We start from the raw sequence: 20,777 nt of genomic DNA, 5'->3' as shown, positions 1-20,777 counted from the left end.
GAGAAACTTCCACCTAACAAACAAAGTTGCAGAACAGAGACAGAAGAGCAAAAAAAGTATTGTTTATTTGTTTTTATTAGACCACTAACACGTAAGGATAATAGGCAGCTGTGCCTATGATTAGCTTCTACCCACGTCTACTGCCAAGAAGAGAAAACAGGAGATATCAGAGCCAGGGAAATAACAGAATTCACCAAACAAATATAACGTTAACAATGCAGCCCAAAGCACAGCCAGGATCTGCACGTGGGGGTTAAGAGCTCTCTTACATCACGTATTTGGTGCAGAACCAGCCCTGTGTGACACGTAACCCAAAAGCCAGCTGTGCATTTGAAATCAGGGAGGCCAGGCATGGTGACTCACTTTTATAATCCCCGCATTTGGGAGGCAAAGGCAGGAGTGTTACCGTGAATTAGACTGAAGCCAGTCTAAGTTACATAGTGAGTTTCAGGCGAGTCACTACATCAAGAGAGCCCTGCCTCAAAATAAAACTAAAAATAAAGAAATGACATAACAGAACCTAAAATAAGTGGGAGAGACGAAAGAAACATCTAAGATGCTACTGTTACCCTGGCCTGCCTTACCCCTGTTTGGGGGCTCAAGTCTGTTCCTGAAGGGCAGCAAGAAAATCACAGGCAACCACCTTTCCCACCTCAGGGAACTGAAGGGAACACATTTGCTCAGAGACGCCCTGGGAGTGTCTACAAGGGGACCACACTCTGAGAAGGCAGAACATTTACTCACGACACAAAGAGTACTGCAGCTTCGAGGTTCCTCAGGGCAGATGGCCTGCTCCTGATTCATGGCAAAGATGGCAAGATTAATGTCACCATGGCCCTTGAACCATGGCAATGGTGACAAGCTAACTAGAGGTGCTTTCCTTAGAAATAATGGGATCTAGAAAAATTGTGCCCTAATAGGCTGTAAGCTAGCTGAGAAGTATGCAGAAATCACTCCTGTGGAGAAGGTGGGTCTTTGGTTAGGTGGCTCAGCTATATTTCTTTTGTTTGTTTATTTTCAGCTATATTTTTTGACTTCTCTTCGTGGTGAAGTCCTAATATCAGGCATAATGCCAAATCAAGGGCCCACTCTGGTTCCCATAGTCAACCCAAAGGATTCTGAAGAACTCCAGGCTTCTAGTTTAGTCTGGGACTAAGTCCCTCCTTTTGAAATGACACTCTCTGGGGTAAACAGAGCCAGAGGAAAGATGTTCTTACCTTCCTGGGAGAAGGTCCTGGGACTGGGCTGGGGGCTGCTCTGGCCATCACGCTCCTTGTCTGAGGGGACTTTTTTGAGGATGGGAGGAAGAAGAGCAACTTTAGGGGAACTAGGACCAGATGGAGAGTCTGGATCTTCTACAGAGGCACAAAGAAACAAAACAAACTGGTCTACAAACTGTGTCCCAAGCATATAAGCCAGATAAACCTTTACATACAGATGACTCAAATAGAGAAAAACTATCATAGAATGTTTCTAGTCAAAAGTTCCTTCTGTATTTCTGCTAAGGAAGTAATTAGCATTCAAGAACAATCAATAAAAAGAGCAAGGACAATTATAAAAAGTTGACATACGTACAGATCTCAGTCTATACTAATGCTCGAAAATGAGGCTAGGAAGGAACCATGGGAGTGAACCATAGGTTCCTTCCGCTGCAGACATAAAGTTGTTGAATGTCTGAAAACATGTACTATATGTAACACAATATCTTTATCAGTTGTCAGAGCTACTAAGTCACAACACACACACACACACACACACACACACACACACACACACGTTCATGTAGCTACCAGCATAGAATCCATTGCCCTAGGAGTAATTTGAAATCATGGACTTCTAGACCCATCAAGGACTTTGGTTTCTGGACCTACAAGGAGATTAAATGATCTTCTGGACTAAAAGGTGTAAAGACCGTCGGGATTAGGATTGTAGGCTCTTATTGGAAAGCCAGCACTGCTTCACCAAAATCAAAAGAACTTAGTGAACTGTGCCCTTCGCCTTCTTCCTCAGCGAGTGTGTACGTGTGTGTGCACACGCGTGACAGACACACAGCCGACTCGCAGGCTCTCCTCAGTCTTACTTCCTCACTTCTGGTCTCCTGTTTGTGCCACCACGGAAGTAAAGCTATGACCAGACACAGTGACTCCATAGTTTCTCAGAACTGTCCTGAAGAGGAACATTTAAAAATACTGCTGAATTCTCAAGCTTTATCAAACACCTATCAGTTTATGAGCCTAAGTTTTGATATAAAATACACAATGAGATAAACGGCACAGCTGAAAGTGAAAAAATAAAAGGACTCTAGCCAGCTTTCCATTTGATATCGGGAACTGGCCAACTGAGCCATGAAGTAGATCAGAGTTGCTTACTTCAAACTAGAAACGGAGATCAGAAAAAAAATCATGTCTTCCGTTCACGACTCTCTGCTTTTCATTTCCTTAGTCTGTCTTCACTGTGTCTCACCCTGCAGCCCAGGCTGGCCTAGAACTCACTGTACATCCCAGGCTAATTGCAAACTCATACCTATTCTCCTGCCGCAGCTTGCCAATTAGAGCATAAAGAGAAAGACAATAACAAGGGTGATGATGAAGATGGCAAAGGACTGGCTGCCTCTCTACCCTGCTTTCCTACCCTCCAGGGGCAATATGGAGAATAGGAGGAGGTTTATCTGTCCTCTCAAACTCTGATGTTTTGAAAATTCTTACAATTATTTCTCAAGACTTGATATAGACATATATTTTTTTTGCATAAGAAAATAAGACAGAACCCAGCCCGCTCTTAGTATTTTTAAGTTTCTTCTGTAAGACCTTCTACCTTAGCTTGGCAAACACCTTTGTATCTGGCTGAAGGCTAAGTCTCTTGGACTTGGAAGCCATGAGGGCCTAGTCTGTACCTAGCATACTCGACCACATCTGCAATGCGCCTGAACAACACTTGCACCATCTGAGGAAACCTTATTTCAAACCAGGCCCACAGTTTGCAAAATTCTGTTCTCTATCTCTGATATGCTACAGGATATGGTGTACAACCACACAAACTGCTGCTCTTAGGCCTTTGTCCTTAAACTGGCCGTGTGCATTGTTTGAATACGCTGGAGACTGATTTTAGAAGTCTGCCTCTGCTGATGAGCCAGCATGCCCAGGCTGGCTTTCCTGACAGACAGGAGTCTCATCTCTTAGCCCTCCCCAGTTCTCAGCTCCTGCAGGTTTCATGTGTTTTCCTCTTCCAGCTTCCTATTTTCATTTTTTTCCTCCAATGAGTCTACCACATTCTACCTACTCTTGAGACCACCTGTGGCTATAGCCAGACCAGGCCCAGCCTGACTCCCAGACCACTAATGCCCTTACCAGGTCGGGAGGCAGTTCTTGGCTTCTGAGGGATGGAAGGCCGGGCTCCGGGGCTGGGCTTGGGGGACTGCAGGAGGGGCTTTGGACTGGTGGGAATGCTGGAGGAGCTCCGAGACCTGCAGCCCCCATCCACTTTGGGTTCTGCTTTGGCATTCTTTTCCGGTGTTCCCAAACCAAAGCGGGCCTCTGGAAGACCTAGGTACAATTTGGGCATTAAAATGAGAAGTGGTCCAAACCCCATTTTAAACATCAAAAGTCAAAGAAACTAATCTTCTGAATGTAGAAATGTGGTGGACACTGTGGTTCTCATTCTTCATCACAGATCTTGAGAACAAAAGCATCTCCACATGAGTGTGCTTTTACAGTCAGCGCTAAGAAAAACCGGCTTTCTTCGCGGAAATGTGATGACTTCTAGCACTGGTCCAGGGACTGCCAGGCAGGAGGCAGGGACTGCAGAGGGGCGGAGTCAGGACAAAGGAGTCTCACAAATGGCTTAAGTCCTCATTCCTATCTGTGGAGCTCGCCAGGCTGCCTGCCCACTGCGGGACAGTTCACTTCAATTTCTCTGTGACATGCTTGCTTTGATAAATAAACCGCTTAAACAGTTAGCGACTCACGGCTAAATTCTTTCCTTCCGAAAGACAAGAACTCAGAGACCCTTGCAATAAGACATCAAATTTTACTCTGCACCATACACAGCACTATATTCATATGCAAGGAGAAGCTAATTTCTCATGAATTTAAAGTCTTCAGGACTCTCTGGGGCCTGATAGGTGGAGAGAGACAGGAAGTGCGTCAGTTCTGGAAGTCAACCGATCCGTAAGGGATCTGGCTACAGTTGATGGAGAAAGGCTGTACTGAGGGTTACGCTCTCATCTCAGGCTGAAAACAGTCTGGAAAGGTCATCATCCGTACTGCTGTTGCTATCTACAGTGAACCATACAGCTGGCAAAAAAGTAAGAATCCGTAAAAACAACTTACGAGCTACCCTCGTTTGCATCCAGTATATCGCATCTCCACTCAATACACCTAAAACTTCGAGGGACCAGGCCGGGCGGTGGTGGTGCACACCTTTAATTCCAGCACTCGGGAGGCAGAGGCAGGCAGATCTCTGTGATTTTGAGGCCAGCCTGGTCTACAAAAGCTAGTTCTGAGACAGGCCCCAAAGCTTCAGAGAAATGCTGTCTTGAAAAACCAACCAACCAACCAAACAAACAAACAAAAAAAAAAAACAAAACAAACTTTGAGGAAACAAAGCACAGGGATTCCATCCACACTGGAGCCATGAGACTGGAGTATTTCCTCCAGGCACACAAAACTGCCGCCCTCCTTCTGCACGCCATGTGGAGCTTGCTGTTCAAAACATCACACTTTGTTTTTTCACCAGGATGCCCAGAATTTAGGAATTTGTCAAAAAGGAAAGTGAGGAAGGCAATCTTAATTTCCTCCCTCTGGGAAATCAGGAAAAAAAAAAGTCCCCCTAAGATCATGGCTACAGAGATAGGAGTAGCACCCCCAGGCTGGGACAGGAAGGGACTGGTGTTTTAGGTTAGAGGGGAGAACACGAAGGCTTGTTCTTCCAATCACAGGTGACTCTGCTTACCTGTCCCACCTCCATCCGACCGCTCTGGGTTGCTCGAGACCGGGCTGGAGGACTCCTGGGAGATGACATCATTGATAAGCTTCTAAAAATTCAAGACCCCCAGCCCCCCGAAAGAAAGAGTACAGTTGAGATACAAGGGAAAAGAAAAAGAAACAATAAAGCAGACAGATAACAACAGATTATTCCTGCACTGCCACTGCTGAAGAGACATCATACCCAAGAGGGTGGCATTACCCCCATCATCCACATAAGGGGTCACAATTCAGAAAGGGAAAGGAGTCCAGGTTTGTTTTTCACAAAATCTAGGTTTGTGGGTTGGTTTTTTTTTGTAATGTTTGCACATGATTTTCTTTTGTTTTTATGTTGGGTCTCACTCTGTAGTCCAGGCTACCCTAGAATTCACTGTATATAGTTCAGGTTCGCCTCAAACCCATGATCCTTCTCTCTTAGATTCCCAAATGTTGGGATTTCAGCCATATGCCTCCATACCAAGCTTCCAAGAAACCCATTTTTAAAAGTAGAAGTGAGGGCAGAGAGCTGGGTCCGCAGGTAAAGGGGCTTTCTGTCAAGTCTAAAAACACGTGTTCAATCCCTGGAACCCAAATCCGAGTCACGACACCATGTGAAAGGACCGGTATTGGCTCAGGACCTTGAAGACCAAGTCCTCAGCACAAAGGACATTTATTTTGCTGCAGAAGAACAAGGAATAAAAGACAAAGACAGGAGATAGAGGATGAGGGAGAAGGGGAAGAGAACAAGGGAGTGGGGACAGGGATATCTGTTCCAGAGAAACAGAGGAATGCCTCTGGATAGAGGGGAGGCAGACGTGGCACATAGAAAAATGAAGGCTTATGAAGATAAATGGGGAAACCCCGTGTTAGGTTAAGGTGTTCAATGTCAACTGGGTATGTTAATTAGGTGAGCCAAAGGGGGCTTTTGATTGCTGGGCTCTAATACTTTGATAGTTGAACCTTGGTGGCTAGCTTTTGGATTATAATCTAGCGGCTTTAAGCAACGCAGACATGGAATGGGGGAGAAGGGCAAGGCCTGCCAGAGCGACAGGCTCCGGTGGGTTAGTGTACCTTCACCAATTGGTGGAAGGACTGACTCCTGCAAGTTTTTCTCTAACTTCCATACAAGCACTGTGCCACACAAATATATACACACTATGTTAATGAACTTTGAAAAGCAATTGGAACATTTGCATCCTTGGTGTCCCCTCTCTGCTCTTCCAACCGTAGGGTCAACTGTACATCAACTATGGATGCTTACATTACTACCTGTAAACAGCTCAGTGCTACATTTCAGGAAACATTCTAACAGTAATTTTTTTTTGAGAACGCTTTTATTATTCTGGTAGAATAGCCATGACTATCTAAACTGTAATTGCTGAAGTTTTTTTTTTTAACAAACGCTGTTTAAAAGAACACTAGATGGCACTATGAGAACATTAACATAAACCTGAACCAAGCACAAACACTAAACCAGAAAGATTCTGTCACTCTGAGCCAATTTATGTATCAATCCTAAACACATGGGAAAGTACCCTGGAATTCCTGTCTTTTCAACAAAATTAGCTGCTCATCACAGGAAAGAGAGATAAACAGTTCATTAGGAAAACACCACATCAGCTGTTGGAAATTTATAAACTATGCAGGCATCTGGCTCATGGGAGGGATGGAGTATTTTTTCAGTATTCTGCACGGTGAAGGTCAATACTGACTCCCTTCAGCACCAACAGAAGGCTGTTATGTAGGCTCTCGCATCTTTGAGCTATAGTAAGGGTCTGTGGGGAAGCAAAGCAGGTATCTGTAGCTGGGAAATTGCTGGACAGTAGAAGAGCTACGGTGAACAGCTGTAGAATCTTACGGGATGCAGAGTTTAACAAACAGTGGCTGTTAAGAGGCAATACAGAAGTCCTCTGGATCTGCTGGGTAGTCCACCTGTACCTCCTCTAAGCCAAGGTCCCCTGGGAGAACCAAACATTTTCTTCTGAAGCCTCGAGACAAACACGCACAGCTTCCCTTTCTCGGGGGTGAGAGGAGGGGCTTCTCAGACCTCAGGATGATGCGTACAACCTGGGCACATTTATCTTAGTAACTACCACAAGGATACCTTCCTTTAAGAAATGACGGAAGCAAATAGACAGCATTCTGAAAAAGAGACTCAGAGCAGTAGCATAGCTCGGAATGCAGCCCGGTGGAGGCTGATTATGCAATCGTGTAAGACCCTGAGGGGCTTGATCTCGAGGACCACAAAGCTTGCAGGACTGGAGGGAGGAAGGTAGGTAAACTATGTTTAAATTGAACTTTGAGGAGACTCAACATATTTTTTTTCTTCTCTTTTCGAAATTATCTTCTGCTGTGTTGGGGAATGAACTCAGATTCTTAGACATGCCGGGCAAACACTCTACCACTAAGCTGCCACTCTGCCTTGTCCCTGAGATTTAGCAACTTCTAAACCAGCGCTGATGTCTCCATAGCGGCAGTAGTGGACTTGGTAATCAGTCCTAACGGGATACCCTGACTTCTTGTTTTGCTATTTAAATCTGGAATAATGCAAAGGACTTTGAAGCCTGGGAACAGGTTAAGCTAGGAACTACATGGGGCACGGAATGGGCCTTTGAGATTATCTGCCTGTCATCTGTTCTTTGCCTGTTGGTTCTGCCACCTCCAGCGACCCTCAGCATCTCCACTCAGATTCACCCAGGCCAGTCTTATTTGGGACCAGTTCTGGCAGGCTTCTATTGACAGCACAGGTAGACAGGTAGGTGGGGCACAGCTTATTTCTCAGAAACAGATGCCATACCTTTAGAGTCCCGTGCCTCTCAAGAGTGTAGCTCTGAGCTGGACAGTATCCCCAGGAAGGACTGAAACGGGAATCACCAGGGGTTTGGGCACCCAGTGCTACACAGTGAATCTGACACCAACCTGAGCCACAAAGTGAGTTTGAGGCGAGCCTGTGTTCATGTGTGAGACCCTGTCTCCAAACAATCAACAGATTAAACACTCAAGGCATGGCCTGGGGCAGTGAGGACAAGCAAGTCGTTCTGGGTCTGGGCTCTAAATTCTTTGGGAATAAATCTTTAGGTTTTACATGTTTAAGACATTTTCTTTGTATAATATATTTTATGTGCACGGGTGGTTTGTTTGCATGTGTAAGCATGTGCACCTCATGCATGTCTGGCGCTCAGAGTTTGGAAGAGGGTGCATGGTCCCCTGGAAATGAAGTGGTTGATGCTTAGAAATCACCATGAGGGTTCTGGGAACTGAACCAGGGTCCTTTACAAGAGCCACAGTGCTCTTAACCACAGGTTCATCTCTTGGGCACCCAGTATTTACATTTTCATTTAACCAACAAGCTATTTTTCTGCACCTCTTTTCCCATAAAACTAGAGAAGCCAACGCAGGAATCCAGACACAGGGCCCCCTCCTCACCTTCTGTGCGCACGCAGCTCTCCGCTCCTGCTTGGCCTTCATCTCAGCCAGCATCCCGCTGCCCATCATCTGCACATAGCGCCGGCCTGCCTGTGGGCTACCCCTGCTGTCGCTGCGCTCGGTCCTGCCTGCCTCCTCTGCAGGGCCCTCCTCCAGGGGTTCCGGTGTCTTCGTCTCCTCGGTGCGCTCCGCAGCACCATTGTGCTCAGTTGCCTTTATGTCCTTCCTGGCCGTGTCCACCGGTGGACTCCGGATTGCCCCCTTTGGGGAGGAGAGCTCTTCCGGCATCAGGACCGTGGGTGGCCGCTCAGATCTGGACCGCGATTTGATTAGGTTGAGAAAGCCACTTCTCCGAGAATCCCGTTTTTTTTTCTCATCTCCTTCGCTCAGTTCATGGGTATCTGAGCAGCGTGTGGATGACCTCCTGCACCACAATCAAGACACAGAAACTATTGCTTGACCATGAAGACCAGTACCACGAGGACTTAGCCAATGAACGTGAAGGTGACTGCTGCATGACCAGTCACGTTCCATAGCATCGCAAATGTTAAGCCTGTGCTTAGGGACAGAAGAGTTCAGGCTAGCCGCGAGGAAACTAAGCATCCAGATTGTGCGCTAATCTGAAGGGGTCAGGCAGGATAGAGGGCAGACCTTTGTAATGATTAGAGGCTTAAGTGTGAACTTCTCCTGGTGGCTTGAGACATAATTGGGCAACTACCCTGTTTAATTTGGGGGATACTGAAAAGGGCATCTTTGGGCATCTCTTAATTACTAGGTAATAGATGAAACCCAACATATTTGCTCAATGCTGGCAAATATGTGGATCTTTGCTTAAATGGATAAATTATCAGAAGAAGTAACAAAATAAAAGACTCAAGGTGCTGATATAATACCTGTGCCGCTAGTATTTGTGAGATGGAGTAGGAGGGTCAGGAGAAGGGTCAGGAGTTCAACGTCAGCCTCAGCTATATAAAGTCTACCTGGCAGGTTGGGTTATAAGAGACTTTGTAAATACAAAACTAGACAGAATAAGTTTACATTTTAGGATAGATTTCCAGAAAGAAAAAAACATAAAAATTTGGGGAATGGAGAAAAAGAACTAACAAAATGAGTGCCACAAGGAATCTGCCACTCTAAGCTAGAGCCTGGACCTCCCCTTAACTCCCTAGAACCTCCATCAAAACCAACCCAAAAACCATACAGGCGAGAACAGACAACACCACTTGGAAGCCCAAAGAATACAAAATAGCTTCACGGATCTGAGCAATTGAAATACAAACTGGAGGTCTAGGGGAAGCTAGAATCTCAGTGGCTGCAGACTGCAGAGCAAGGGCTGAGAAGCTGAGAAATGGGGGGGGGGGTCTGAAAGCCAATTCACCAAGTAGTATTTCCTCTTCCCAAGCCAAAGGGTCAACAATGTCCAGTCCACCCCAAATTCATTGCCTGTAGAGTGAGCCAGAGAAATAGTGCAACTGAGGGTATGGCATGGCCACAAAACAGGAATAAAAGTGAATGAGACAGAAGTAGAACATTAAAGGCTCAACAGTACAACTAAAATGTACAACCAGAATGTCAGGAGGGAATACTAAGAATAAGAAACCAGAAGGGAGATGGTGAGAATTAATAGATTAGCAGAGGAAATACCAGGTTGAATAAAGGAAGTTTTTTTGTTGTTGTTGTTTTGGTTTGGTTTTCTGAGACAGGGTTTCTCTGTGTATCTTTGGCTATCCTGGAATTTACTCTGTAGAACAGGCTGGCCTCAAACTCACAGAGATCTACCGACCTCTGCCTCCCTGAGTGCTGGAATTAAAGGTGTGCACCACCACCACCCCGCTCGAATAAAGAAAGTTTAACAGATAGTGTGCAGAGGAAACAGAAGAAATTTACAAAAGAAACAATAAAACCTTCAGAAGCAAAGAACATGAATTTTAAGAGTCAAACATTTTATTTGTGCCAACAAACTGGATAGACAAACCAGCATCCCCCTCTAAAATACAGCATCATAAAATCTGGGTACCCTGAAAATACAGACACATCCCAAATGTTTCCAGAGAAGAGAAAAAAAGCAAAACCATGTCACAAAGGATCAGGACTCAAGGTGACACTGGGTTCTTATGAGAATTCGAGAAGATAGAAAATTAGGAAACAGTGTTTTCAGAATTCTAAAGCAACATGTATTGCAGCCTCCAGTCCCATTCCCAGCAACACGATCCCTCACAATGAAAGATCTGAACCTTACAGAAATGCACAGCTCACGCCTCATCTCTTAGAAAGTCAGCACAAGAGGAAATCCATCAAAATGAGGGTGTAAACCTCAGACCCTGAGAGGCAGATAAGACACAGCGATGTGATGAAGGGAATCCATTTGCCGAGGATGAAGGAAACGCCTCCCCAGCATCCCCCCGCCCAGGGTGAGATGTGTCCAAGAAGACCCGACAGAGAACATGAGAGAGAACTCACAGATTTGTGCTTTTACAGGGGAGTTAAAGAAGTGAGTAGACGAGAGCCTTGTGTGAAAACTAAGCAAAAAGTGATGAAGAGAGCTTCCAGGGAAGAGAAAATCTTTAGGAGAGGAAGCGTGACCACAGTGTACCATGCAAGTCAGGTGTGGATACTTCCAGGGCTAGAGTGAGGCACACTGAAGCAACCCCTGAATAGCGAGCTAACAAAAATTATATTAAATGAAGAAAGCTAAGAGAGAGAGAAAATTCAGTAGGGTCAGAGAGTAGAAGGGATATACCATCATCCTCTGCGGTCAAATGTCGACAGAGTTACTATCTGAAACTAAACATGAAAAATAGGAGAAAAACATTTTTAAAAAAGGAGTTAACAATTAATGGAATAAAACCCAGTTGCCTCTTGGAAGCCAGGAAGTGAGAAAAGAGATGTTTTGGCTTTTTGTTTTGTTTTTTTAATTTAAGCCTTGTAGCTCACTTAACATTTAAAACTATGAGCACATAACACTGAATCTCAAACTTTCTTTGCACTAACTTACGCTGTTTTACTTAACGCCATGCCCTATAATGTCTAAGTGAGAACCTATTTTCATAGGAAAATGCAGTTTAAAAAAATTACAACTTTTTGTAGGTTGATGAAAGTTAAGCTATCTAGTCTTGCACACAGAAACACTCCCAGAATTCGGAACTAACATCTTTGTGGAAATAGACGTCACATATTACAAATGCACCCAGATATTATTCCAAGACAACTGAAAAGCAAAGCTGCGTGATCAAGAGGGTAAGTCAGGGTGGGACAGGTGGGACAGAGCACTGGGTCCACGCCCAGTGCTCACACATTCCCCACTAATACAGGTTGGTTGAAGAAGAGCCAGCAGTTGTATCTGTAATTACACAGAGACAAGTCAGTTATCTGATGTGTTGATCAGCAGTGGCTGTTGGCCATTAACTACTGTAGCCTGTACTACGGTTCTGAAGTTCCTGCATATGCCAGTATACACCCGGAACCCTAACATGTGGGAGCCTGAGGCAGGAGGATGACTGCGAGTATGACTTTCCCCTGGGTTGCTTAGTGAATTCCAGACTAACATGAGATTCACCGTGAATCTGTCTCAAAAACATAATAAAATTGCAAAGCAAACAATGGAAAATATAAAATATAAAAACAATAAACGATTCTGAAGTGTTAAGGGGTAAAAAATAAGACCCAGGTATTGATCTGGAACAGTATTCTGTGTGAGGAAGGCAGCAATTCATCAAGAGGAAATTTTCCATTATGCTGTTTGTATTGGTGTTTCTTGACTCTTTTCAGTTGAAAATACAGTCCTCTAATCCTTGTATTATAAAACAACCAAAATCCAAGCAGACTCTTGAAGATGCACACTACAGATGTGTACAGAGGTGGTGGGGGGCACGATGCCAGGGATCAGCAGGGATTAATCTGTGGGAATGAAGCATTATAGGAAACTATCAAAGAATAAAGGATGTATTGGTGGGTCTTGAAAGGAAGAATTCTGCCAAGCGATGCTACGCTAAGCTGCAAGACGAGTGTCAATGACAACCAATAATTAGGTGTTAAAGCTCGCAGGCGTCTATAAGCTCCACTGCCATGGATATGAGACTTAACTTATTTTTGCTTTGCCATCCTGCAAAGGATAGATAAGACTCATCAATCACAGCTCGACAGGTCCTTCCCTAGCTCTCCTGTCTGCCTGCCCTCAGCTATCTGCAAGGTTTAATCCAATCCTGAACTTCATCTCTAAGGTGAAGCATTGTTCACAAACACAACCCAAGCTTCGAGTCTGTCCTGAGACGTATAAGCTTTTAGTAACAGATCGAATAACTTCAGAAAAATCACGTAGAAAAATAGGAGTGTTTTAAGTTGAACAATATTTTGGAGGTGGGGTTGAGGCGGAGTCATACAGCTCAGGCTGTCCTGAAATTCACTATGTATTCCAGGCTTCAAATTTATATTAACCTGCCTGCCCCAATCTCTGGGTGCTAGGGCTCTAAGCATGTGCCACCATGCCCAGCTCAAGATAAAGTATTGAATTTTCTTTAAAAAAAAAAAACAAACAACATTCTAGTAAAGAAAATGTAGAGAAAAGTTCTTGGAGGGCACAGTAGTTAATTTTCCTCTTGTGTTGACCATCCAGAGACAAAAGCTATTTAAGGAAGAGAGGAGGGCTTGCTTCGGCTCACAGTGCCAGGGTACAGTCCATCACGGAGAGGAAGTCACAGGGACAGTGTGCATTGTACATCTACAGGCAAAAATGAGCATGCTCAGCTGGCTTTTTCCTTTTCCTGTGGTCTGGGACTGGATGCAATATACACCTGCAATCAGTTTGCATCTTCCCATCTCTAGTAACGTAATCTAGATATTCCCTCACCATCATGCCTAGAGGCTAGTCTTGTCTACTAGTGATCTAGAGACTGTCAAGTTGACAAAACCAGCTACAAGACAGGGTAAGTCGGAGAACACTGCCCCACCTCTCCCAGTCACTTTGCTGCCCAGCTAGCCAACAGATCAAATTACGAATAGAAAAGTTCAAAGGATGCTCGGTGCCCTGGAACAGACTCTTCCAGGGGATGTGAGAGAAGCCCCAGCACAGCAGCAGTCTGGCCTGGATGCCATGTGTACTGCTATGGAACAGGCCCCCAGTTCTTAGTTCAGCAGGTCAGTGGCAAGAGCTTGAGAATTTGAATTTCTAACACGTTCCCAAGCAACACCCATGATGCTTTGTTAGAGACCACGTTTTAGAAATCCAAATAGTAAATCTCTTGCATGAGACCGTGATGCCTATATAAATTACATCCATTAGCCATTTAGACGTGAGTGAAATACCGTTCTTAACGAAATGACTGGAAACTTACTTGCTGTCCATTTTAGTCACCTTCTTGGTGAAAAATTCGTCTACACCTTCATCCACTCTGCCCATGAGGCCGTTCTGTTCTCCATCATGGGGGACGATGTTGACGGTACAGATCTGCAAAACAAACAGGACCTCACTCCACAGTCAACCAATGCACCTTCAGTTCTGCTAGTCTCAACAACCTACAACACGGCCATGACTCACTACAACAGGAACCATGTGATTTACAGAAACAGAGGCCAGGTGTAGAGCCACAACCTAGTGAGGAAGGAATGGGTTTATAGCATGCTAAGCCAGATGCTGGTGATTGTGGGAGACACGCTTTGATGACATCATGCATGTTTAGCATGGTACGGCTGTAGGTGGGGACAGGTTTTGAGACAGTCTCTGCTAGTCGCCCTGACTGGCCTAGAACTCATTATGTGGATCAGGCTGGTTTTGAACTTGCAGTGGTCCTTCTGCTTCTGCCTCAATAGTGCTGGGATTACAGGCATGTATCACCACATTTGCCCACTAAACAGGTTTACAAAATATACTGTAAACAAAGCATGATGGGGGATTTGTATGGCAGGATCAAATAGACTGAAAAATTCATATTTACAAAATGCTACCAAGTAAAAAGACAACCACAATCTCAATACTGGGAAGACATGAGGCTAGCCAAGAGTGGCTTCCTTTAGCTGCCTCACTAATCATTCCCCTTTCTGAGCCAATAAATACAGGGTTATATTTTTCTCATTCACTTTCTCCCCTTAGCCCTTTTGGTTTTTCCTGCTTTGACAACAGAATCCGTAGCTGGCCCCCAAGTTCCCTGGTAGTACGAAGAGCTTGGAGGCCCCAGAGATGGAGGGAGAAACTGAACGTAGTACAGCTTCCTGCAGGCGCAGCAGCTTAAAGGGCTGGGCTGTCCTTCCCAGCCCCCTCAATGCACTCCTGACATTTCAGAGGTAAAGAACAGAGGAGACATGTTAAAAGATACCCAGCATGGCTGGCTAAATCACAGGCAGCGCTTCAAAAGGCACCAGTTAAAGGGAAGTTCAGATGGCGCTGGCCTGGGAAGAGCAGCTAAAACACAGACTGTGTTGAGTAGAATCAGGTCAATAGAGTTCAAGGCCAAAGCACATGCTGTTAACACTCATTTTCCAGCACAAGGAAAAGCTGTGCTGTGATTCAAGTCTCTCCTGTCATCCAGAGTCAGCCTCAGATACAAAGAGCAGCAGGGCTGCTGGCAAGGGAGAGCAAGGATCACCCTGCATGGGCAGGAGCATGCGCCCCGGGAGCTGTCTCGCTTCCTCAGGTAAGTTGCTGGTGCCCTGCACCTCCAGTGAATGCACACTCTCTGAAAGGTTAACTTGTGGATGAGAAGGTAAGTGGGTGCTATGAGTTAAAGGCAGTTCAGACCACCCTCTTGTCTCTCTCACCAGGTGACTGAGCAGAACCCTCGGGGACGTAGTGGACATCTGGATCTGAAGTGAGTGCCTGTGGGCCTGTTAGAAACACTGTGATCAAGTGTGCCAGAGAGAACCCCTTAGGAAGCTGAGTCACCACCCACCTTCCACGCATGCCTCCCACAGCAATAAACAAGGAAGAAGACATTCAAAGGAAATTAGACAGAAATGCATAAAGTCAGGCAATACAGAATATGCATTGGACTTGGGAGGTAGAGGGAAACTGAAAACAGTCTATTGAGACAGCTACACAATGCTTGAAAGGCATTTTAAAAAAAATTAGGAATGGGGGCTGAGCACGGTGTGTCAAGCCTGGACTCCAGTACTGGGAAGGGTAAGGTTGGAGGATTGCCATAAGTTCTAGGTCAGCCCTAGGCTGCATAGTGAAGTTGAGGCTAGCCCAGGGATCAAGTAAAATCTTGTCTCAAAAAATAAAACCAGGACCAGGCGCTTTAATCCCAGCAATCAGGAGGTAGACATGACACAGGTGAATCTCTGTGAGCTCAAGGCCAGCCTGGTCTATAAAATGAGTTCCAGGACAGCCAGAGCTACACAGTGAAATGCTATCTCAAAAGAAATGATAGATAGATAGATAGATAGATAGATAGATAGATAGATAGATAGATAGATAGATAGATAGATAGACAAATAAAACCAGAAGAAAATATTAACTAATTAAAAATGGAGAGAGAGACACAGTTAATAATAGTTAAGAGCAATTCAAATTCTAATTCTATGTAAACAATAAATTTTATCAAATGGATTTTATGAAAATATAAATTACTAAAATGGCCTTAAGAACAATTTGAGGCACTGACCAGTTATCATATATGTCTAAGAGAATGCACATAAACTTTAATAAGTGGAAAGAAGAGGGAACAAACTATTCTTGTTTTTACAAAGATCTTGGTTTTCCATGAGCACAGGGAACAGCTAAAGCCTGCAGGGCAGATGTCTGGTCAGCCACGGTGACAGTGGCATGTGGTCATCTGAACCAGTCTTGATTTTCAGAATTCTGATGTCTTGGGTAGCTCAATGGTGCAGCAGAGGTCAAAGGCAGACTTCAGACACACCAAGATCAACTCAAGGTGCAGCAGAGGTCAAAGGCAGACTTCAGACACGCCAAGATCAACTCAAGGTGCAGCAGAGGTCAAAGGCAGACTTCAGACACGCCAAGATCAACTCAAGGTGCAGCAGAGGTCAAAGGCAGACTTCAGACACACCAAGATCAACTCAAGACGAGCTGGTTCTACATAGTACACAGTCCTGGTAAAAACCCTGATGGTCACATCAGACAATTGTTGGGACTAAACACTAGTAATGAAAGCAGCTGAAACCATGTTGTTCAGTTACATTGCTCTCTTTTTGCTTCTTCCTGATGTGTACCTGGAAAATGTGGGTGACCCCTAATAAGGCTGTTGTAAGAGACAGTACTCAGGAGACAGTGAGCCTGGAGAAATTATATGGTAATGAATGTACCTTCACTGTATATCCAAAAATGCCCATGCTCCTCTGTGGTCCTTCTTGTATTATGTCTCAGAGGGCCTCCTGTAGCTGCTCCCAGCATGATGTGTATTGAAGGATGCCCCTGCAGTCCTCATCCTCCTCCCTTAGCCTCACAGCCTCTAGGATTTTAGGCATGAACCGGTATGCCTGGTTCTTTTTAGTTTTTTAAATGCAGAAAGAAATAACTTGCACGTGACTGCAGGGTTTAGTCCCCAGAATCATAAAAGCAGAATAAATAAATAAGCGAATAGACAAACCCACAAGATGTTTCTCTCCAAGGGCACAGAGACACTGAGCCCATCACTTCACATTCAGGTCATGCTGCTAATGATTGCAGAAGCGACGGCCAAAGAGGGGCCATTCACACAGCAACAATCTAGAGGACAGAATCTGAGCCAGCAAAAGGGAAAGTGTCTCTTTCTTTATCTGATAAGGCCCTCTCCCTTACTTAAAATATAAAAGCAATAACTGCTTTCACATCTTAGCTTACATAATTCTGTAGTAAGAATCTAAAATCAAATAAGCTGGAAACTATGACTCTATGCCAGCTCTTCAGATTCAAATGAACACATCTAAACACCGATCTTGTAAAGTGAACTACTGACCGTGGGGACAAGTGGAGAAACCCTTGAGCCGTCTGTGCTCTCAGCTCTCCCCAGTTAATCTGACAACCACTGCTGAGAACTCACTGCTCATATTCCCAACCCACAGCATCGGGAACATTTCTCTAGGCTATGAGTCACACGCTATGCCTCCCTGCAATCCACAGGCAAAGAGATGAGAGCTGGGAATAGGTGAGGAGAGCCATCCCTGGGTAAGTACCTATGGGTTTCACAAGTTCTCTGCACCAAGCACAAGTTCATGAAAGCCACTTTCCCCTGCAACTCTGTAGGACCAGAGAGGAAGAGGCAAGGAGGGCTCCCTGGAAGAAGCTTTGTTTCCATGCAGATCTGAAAGGCCTTCCAGTCATCATCAGCTCCAGAGAAAGCCGTGAGAAATGAGGATGGAGAGAAGCCAGCAGTTAGGATGGGAGTTAACTAAGTGGATGGTCGTGGTGCAGCCAGGGTTTCCCTGTTTGTTTTTGTTTGCTGGTTAGGTTTTTTGTTTCCTTTTTTTTTTTTTTTTTGGAGAGACAAGGTTTCTATCTATAGCCTTGGAAGGCCTGGAATGCTTGCTATGTAGACCAGGTTAGCCTTGAACTCACAGCTCCCACATACTGGGATTAAAGAGATGTGCCCCTATGTCCAGCTACAGCCAGATTTTTAGCATATCAGCTGATGATACCCTGAAGGGGACAGGGGATAAACAAGGAAAAACAGGGTGACAGGCAAGATAGGATCTTAGTTTAAAAATTGTTTAGCCTGAGGTGTTCTAGAACATTCCAGATCTGAAAATGCAGTGCTCAGCAGAGGTTCTGGAAATAGGTTCACATGGAATTAAGCAGCAGCAAAGTGGAGACACCAGGCCAGACCAGAGAGCGGAGGACCTCTTTTTTCTTTTCTGTGAACATGCATGTTCATATATGTGAGTGCTAGCATACACGCGGCAGCTGGAGGACAATCTCGGGTGTCAGTTACTACCTTCACTGAGGCAGGGTCTCTTTGCTGTCTGCTGATGCATATGCGAGGCTAGCAAGCCCAAGGACTTCTGGGGATTCGCCTGGCTCCATCTCTGTGATGTTTTAAATGAGAAATGCCCCTGCTCACTCACCAATTTGAACACTTGCTTGATCCCCAGTTGGTGGCACTATTTACAGTTATGGAAGCTTTAGGAGGTGGAGGAGAGAAGGGGCCCGAGGAGCCCAGTAGACACCTACCGCTGCCTGTGTAGGCTGCTGCTTCTTGTTCCGCTTGGGCCGTAACTTGGTAAAGTGTTCCAGTCTTCTGCCTTCCTCTGAGGGCAGCTCGGAAATCAAGCCTGAGCTTCGCTTCTCCTGCCGGATGGATGGGAAAGGCGGGTCTTCAATGTGGATCGGCACCTCTTCCAGGGCTTTATCAAGATCAAATTCCATTTCTGAAATAAAACAGATCCCAAAGCAAAGGAGGATGCAAAGAGGGTAGGAGACAATTTCCAAGGGCCAGGCCTGGTGGAGTACAGCTACGGTCTCAGCACCGGGGAAATTAAGGCAGGAGGATTGCTGAGTTAGGGCCCACCTGGGATGCACACTCAGACCTTCTCAGAAGTGGAACAAAAATAGGAAGGAAAAAGAGGAGAGAGGGAGAAAGGCAGGGAAGGAGGGAGAAAGGGATAAAAGAAAGGAAGAATAGAGAAACCCAGTTCCATCACCAGCAATAATAAAGCCTAAGAAATCTACAAGTAATGTTTTGCTTTGTTCTGTTTTTCAGACAGGACCCCACTCTGTACCTCTGTACCCAGGCTAGCCTGGAACTCACCATGTGCCCAGGGTGACCCCGACTCACGTCCATCCTCCTACCTCAGTCTCACAAGATCACCGGAACGAGCAACCATGCCTGGCCTCGAAGAGTAATTTCTAAGTCTACTGCCCCTCACCAACTATCCAAACCTTTCTCTAGTTACAGAGTGGGTCCCTGTGGGCACTGTGGGCTCTTTGTAGGGATGTTTTCCAGTTACAGGGAAGTGCCTGGCCTTGGGAGCACACTCACCAAATGCCCTGGAGACAGGCCGCAGCATTCGGCTGTGGATGCTCTTCCTCTTGGACTTGGGAGTCATCTGGCAATGAGACAGAGGCAGTGCTTAGGTGAGCATGGAAATTTGTCTCAAACTCTAAGGTACCAGGGATCAGCGGGTAAACTAGGCTCCTGTTTCACTATTTAACAATGGCTCTGCTGCAGCAACCGCTAGGCTGACTCAGGAGATGCATTGATGGATTTCTAGCTGTTTCGAACTTTCCCGAGTCATTCAGCCAAGGGCCCTTTTATCCTACACTTCTAACCAGTTCAAATCTCTTCCCACAGCTGAAAAGAACAGGGAATGATAATTTAACTCTAAGCCATACATGAGAATGTCAAACTGGAGATAAGAAATCAGCCTCACAGAATGTAAAAATCAGTCACAAGGCACTGAGATTATTCATGACTGTAATTGCCGGTTGTCACAGCAACACTGATGCAGGCATACTGTCTGCAGTTGGTCTCCGTGTGCCACTTCAACGCTTTAGGTAGCTTAACCCTTTGTTTCGCAGGGTGTCATTAAAATTTTAGGACAACGTGCCACGACTCAAAACTATCAGATGCTACTTCTCAGTAAATGCTAAGATCCTGCCCAGAGCCCTTTAAAAATAAATCCCAAGCCAAGGTCAAACTTGAGGACATCTTCCAAGTATTGACATCAAGTATGGAGCATCCGTCATTCACCACAGACCAGCAATCACCATTCGCATCTGACATCCAGGGTAGATCAATCCCGCACTTGCCATCTGGCATGGGCCCTGTACCATCACCAGTGCTGGCAGCCAGTGTGGACCATCCACTACCACCCAGAGCTGCCTCTCTCAGAAGATACACAGTTGGTGAGGCTGGGAAGAACCTCTGGCATCAGCTATACAGACAAACTTGAAGGCCAATACCAAGTCACGGGATGAGGGATAAACACTAACAAATCTGAACTGTTAGAGGATCTGGGCCAGGACAAAAACCGGGGATGGGGCCAGTCTAGTAATCTTCCCTCTGTGCCATTGCTACCAGTACTGACGATGGTCTGCAGCTGTGTTTAAACCAGCATGATACTAATTTGTTTTAACTTCACTTTTTCTTGGTTTTTTTGGGGGGGGTAGGGGGAGACAAGGTCTTATTATGTAGCCTAGGTTAGCCTCAACCTCACAGTCCTCCTGACTCAGACTCATGTGCTGGGATTTCAGGCGGGTACTACCAAGCCTGGCTCAAAAAACGGACCCACATACAAATTAAGAGAAAACAGAGCTGAAAGAGTATTGTATATTTTGATGAAACTGTCAGCTAAATCTTCCTCAAAGTCTACGTTCTTTAAAAGAATAAACTGGTTTATACCAGCCTGGAAAAGCAAACAACTTTTCAGTTTTGACAGTTACCCTCGTTTTAATAAAAATAAAAAACAAAAAACAAAACCAAAAAAAAAAAAAAACCAAAAAACCAACCCCACCCATTTGCT

The 20,777-nt window shown here is 45.2% G+C and overlaps 1 protein-coding gene across 10 annotated transcripts in view; it reads right to left on the bottom strand.

Annotated features, from left to right (window-relative positions):
* Positions 1-20,777, bottom strand: part of Carmil1 (capping protein regulator and myosin 1 linker 1) — a 261,760-nt gene that overhangs the window by 8,451 nt on the left and 232,532 nt on the right. For 7 of the 10 annotated variants that reach the window (XR_012910397.1, XM_075970038.1, XM_075970042.1 and 4 more), the window contains 7 exons: positions 19,295-19,361; positions 18,487-18,683; positions 13,718-13,830; positions 8,388-8,811; positions 4,951-5,032; positions 3,348-3,542; positions 1,218-1,355 (listed from right to left, as the gene is read on the bottom strand). Coding sequence is in view for 9 of the 10 variants with exons in the window: in XM_075970038.1 (XP_075826153.1) it covers positions 1,218-1,355; positions 3,348-3,542; positions 4,951-5,032; positions 8,388-8,811; positions 13,718-13,830; positions 18,487-18,683; positions 19,295-19,361 (1,216 nt within the window). In the remaining variant the exon portion in view is untranslated. The remainder of the gene's footprint in view (positions 1-1,217; positions 1,356-3,347; positions 3,543-4,950; positions 5,033-8,387; positions 8,812-13,717; positions 13,831-18,486; positions 18,684-19,294; positions 19,362-20,777) is intronic. The other 3 variants (XM_075970043.1, XM_075970039.1, XM_075970046.1) reach the window with 2 other exon arrangements.

Source organism: Microtus pennsylvanicus, chromosome 4 (genome assembly GCF_037038515.1).
Source record: "Microtus pennsylvanicus isolate mMicPen1 chromosome 4, mMicPen1.hap1, whole genome shotgun sequence".
In the NCBI taxonomy this organism is placed as follows: domain Eukaryota; kingdom Metazoa; phylum Chordata; class Mammalia; order Rodentia; family Cricetidae; genus Microtus; species Microtus pennsylvanicus.
Note: the sequence above shows the minus strand (reverse complement) of the source record. Positions and strands in the feature narration are given on the sequence as shown.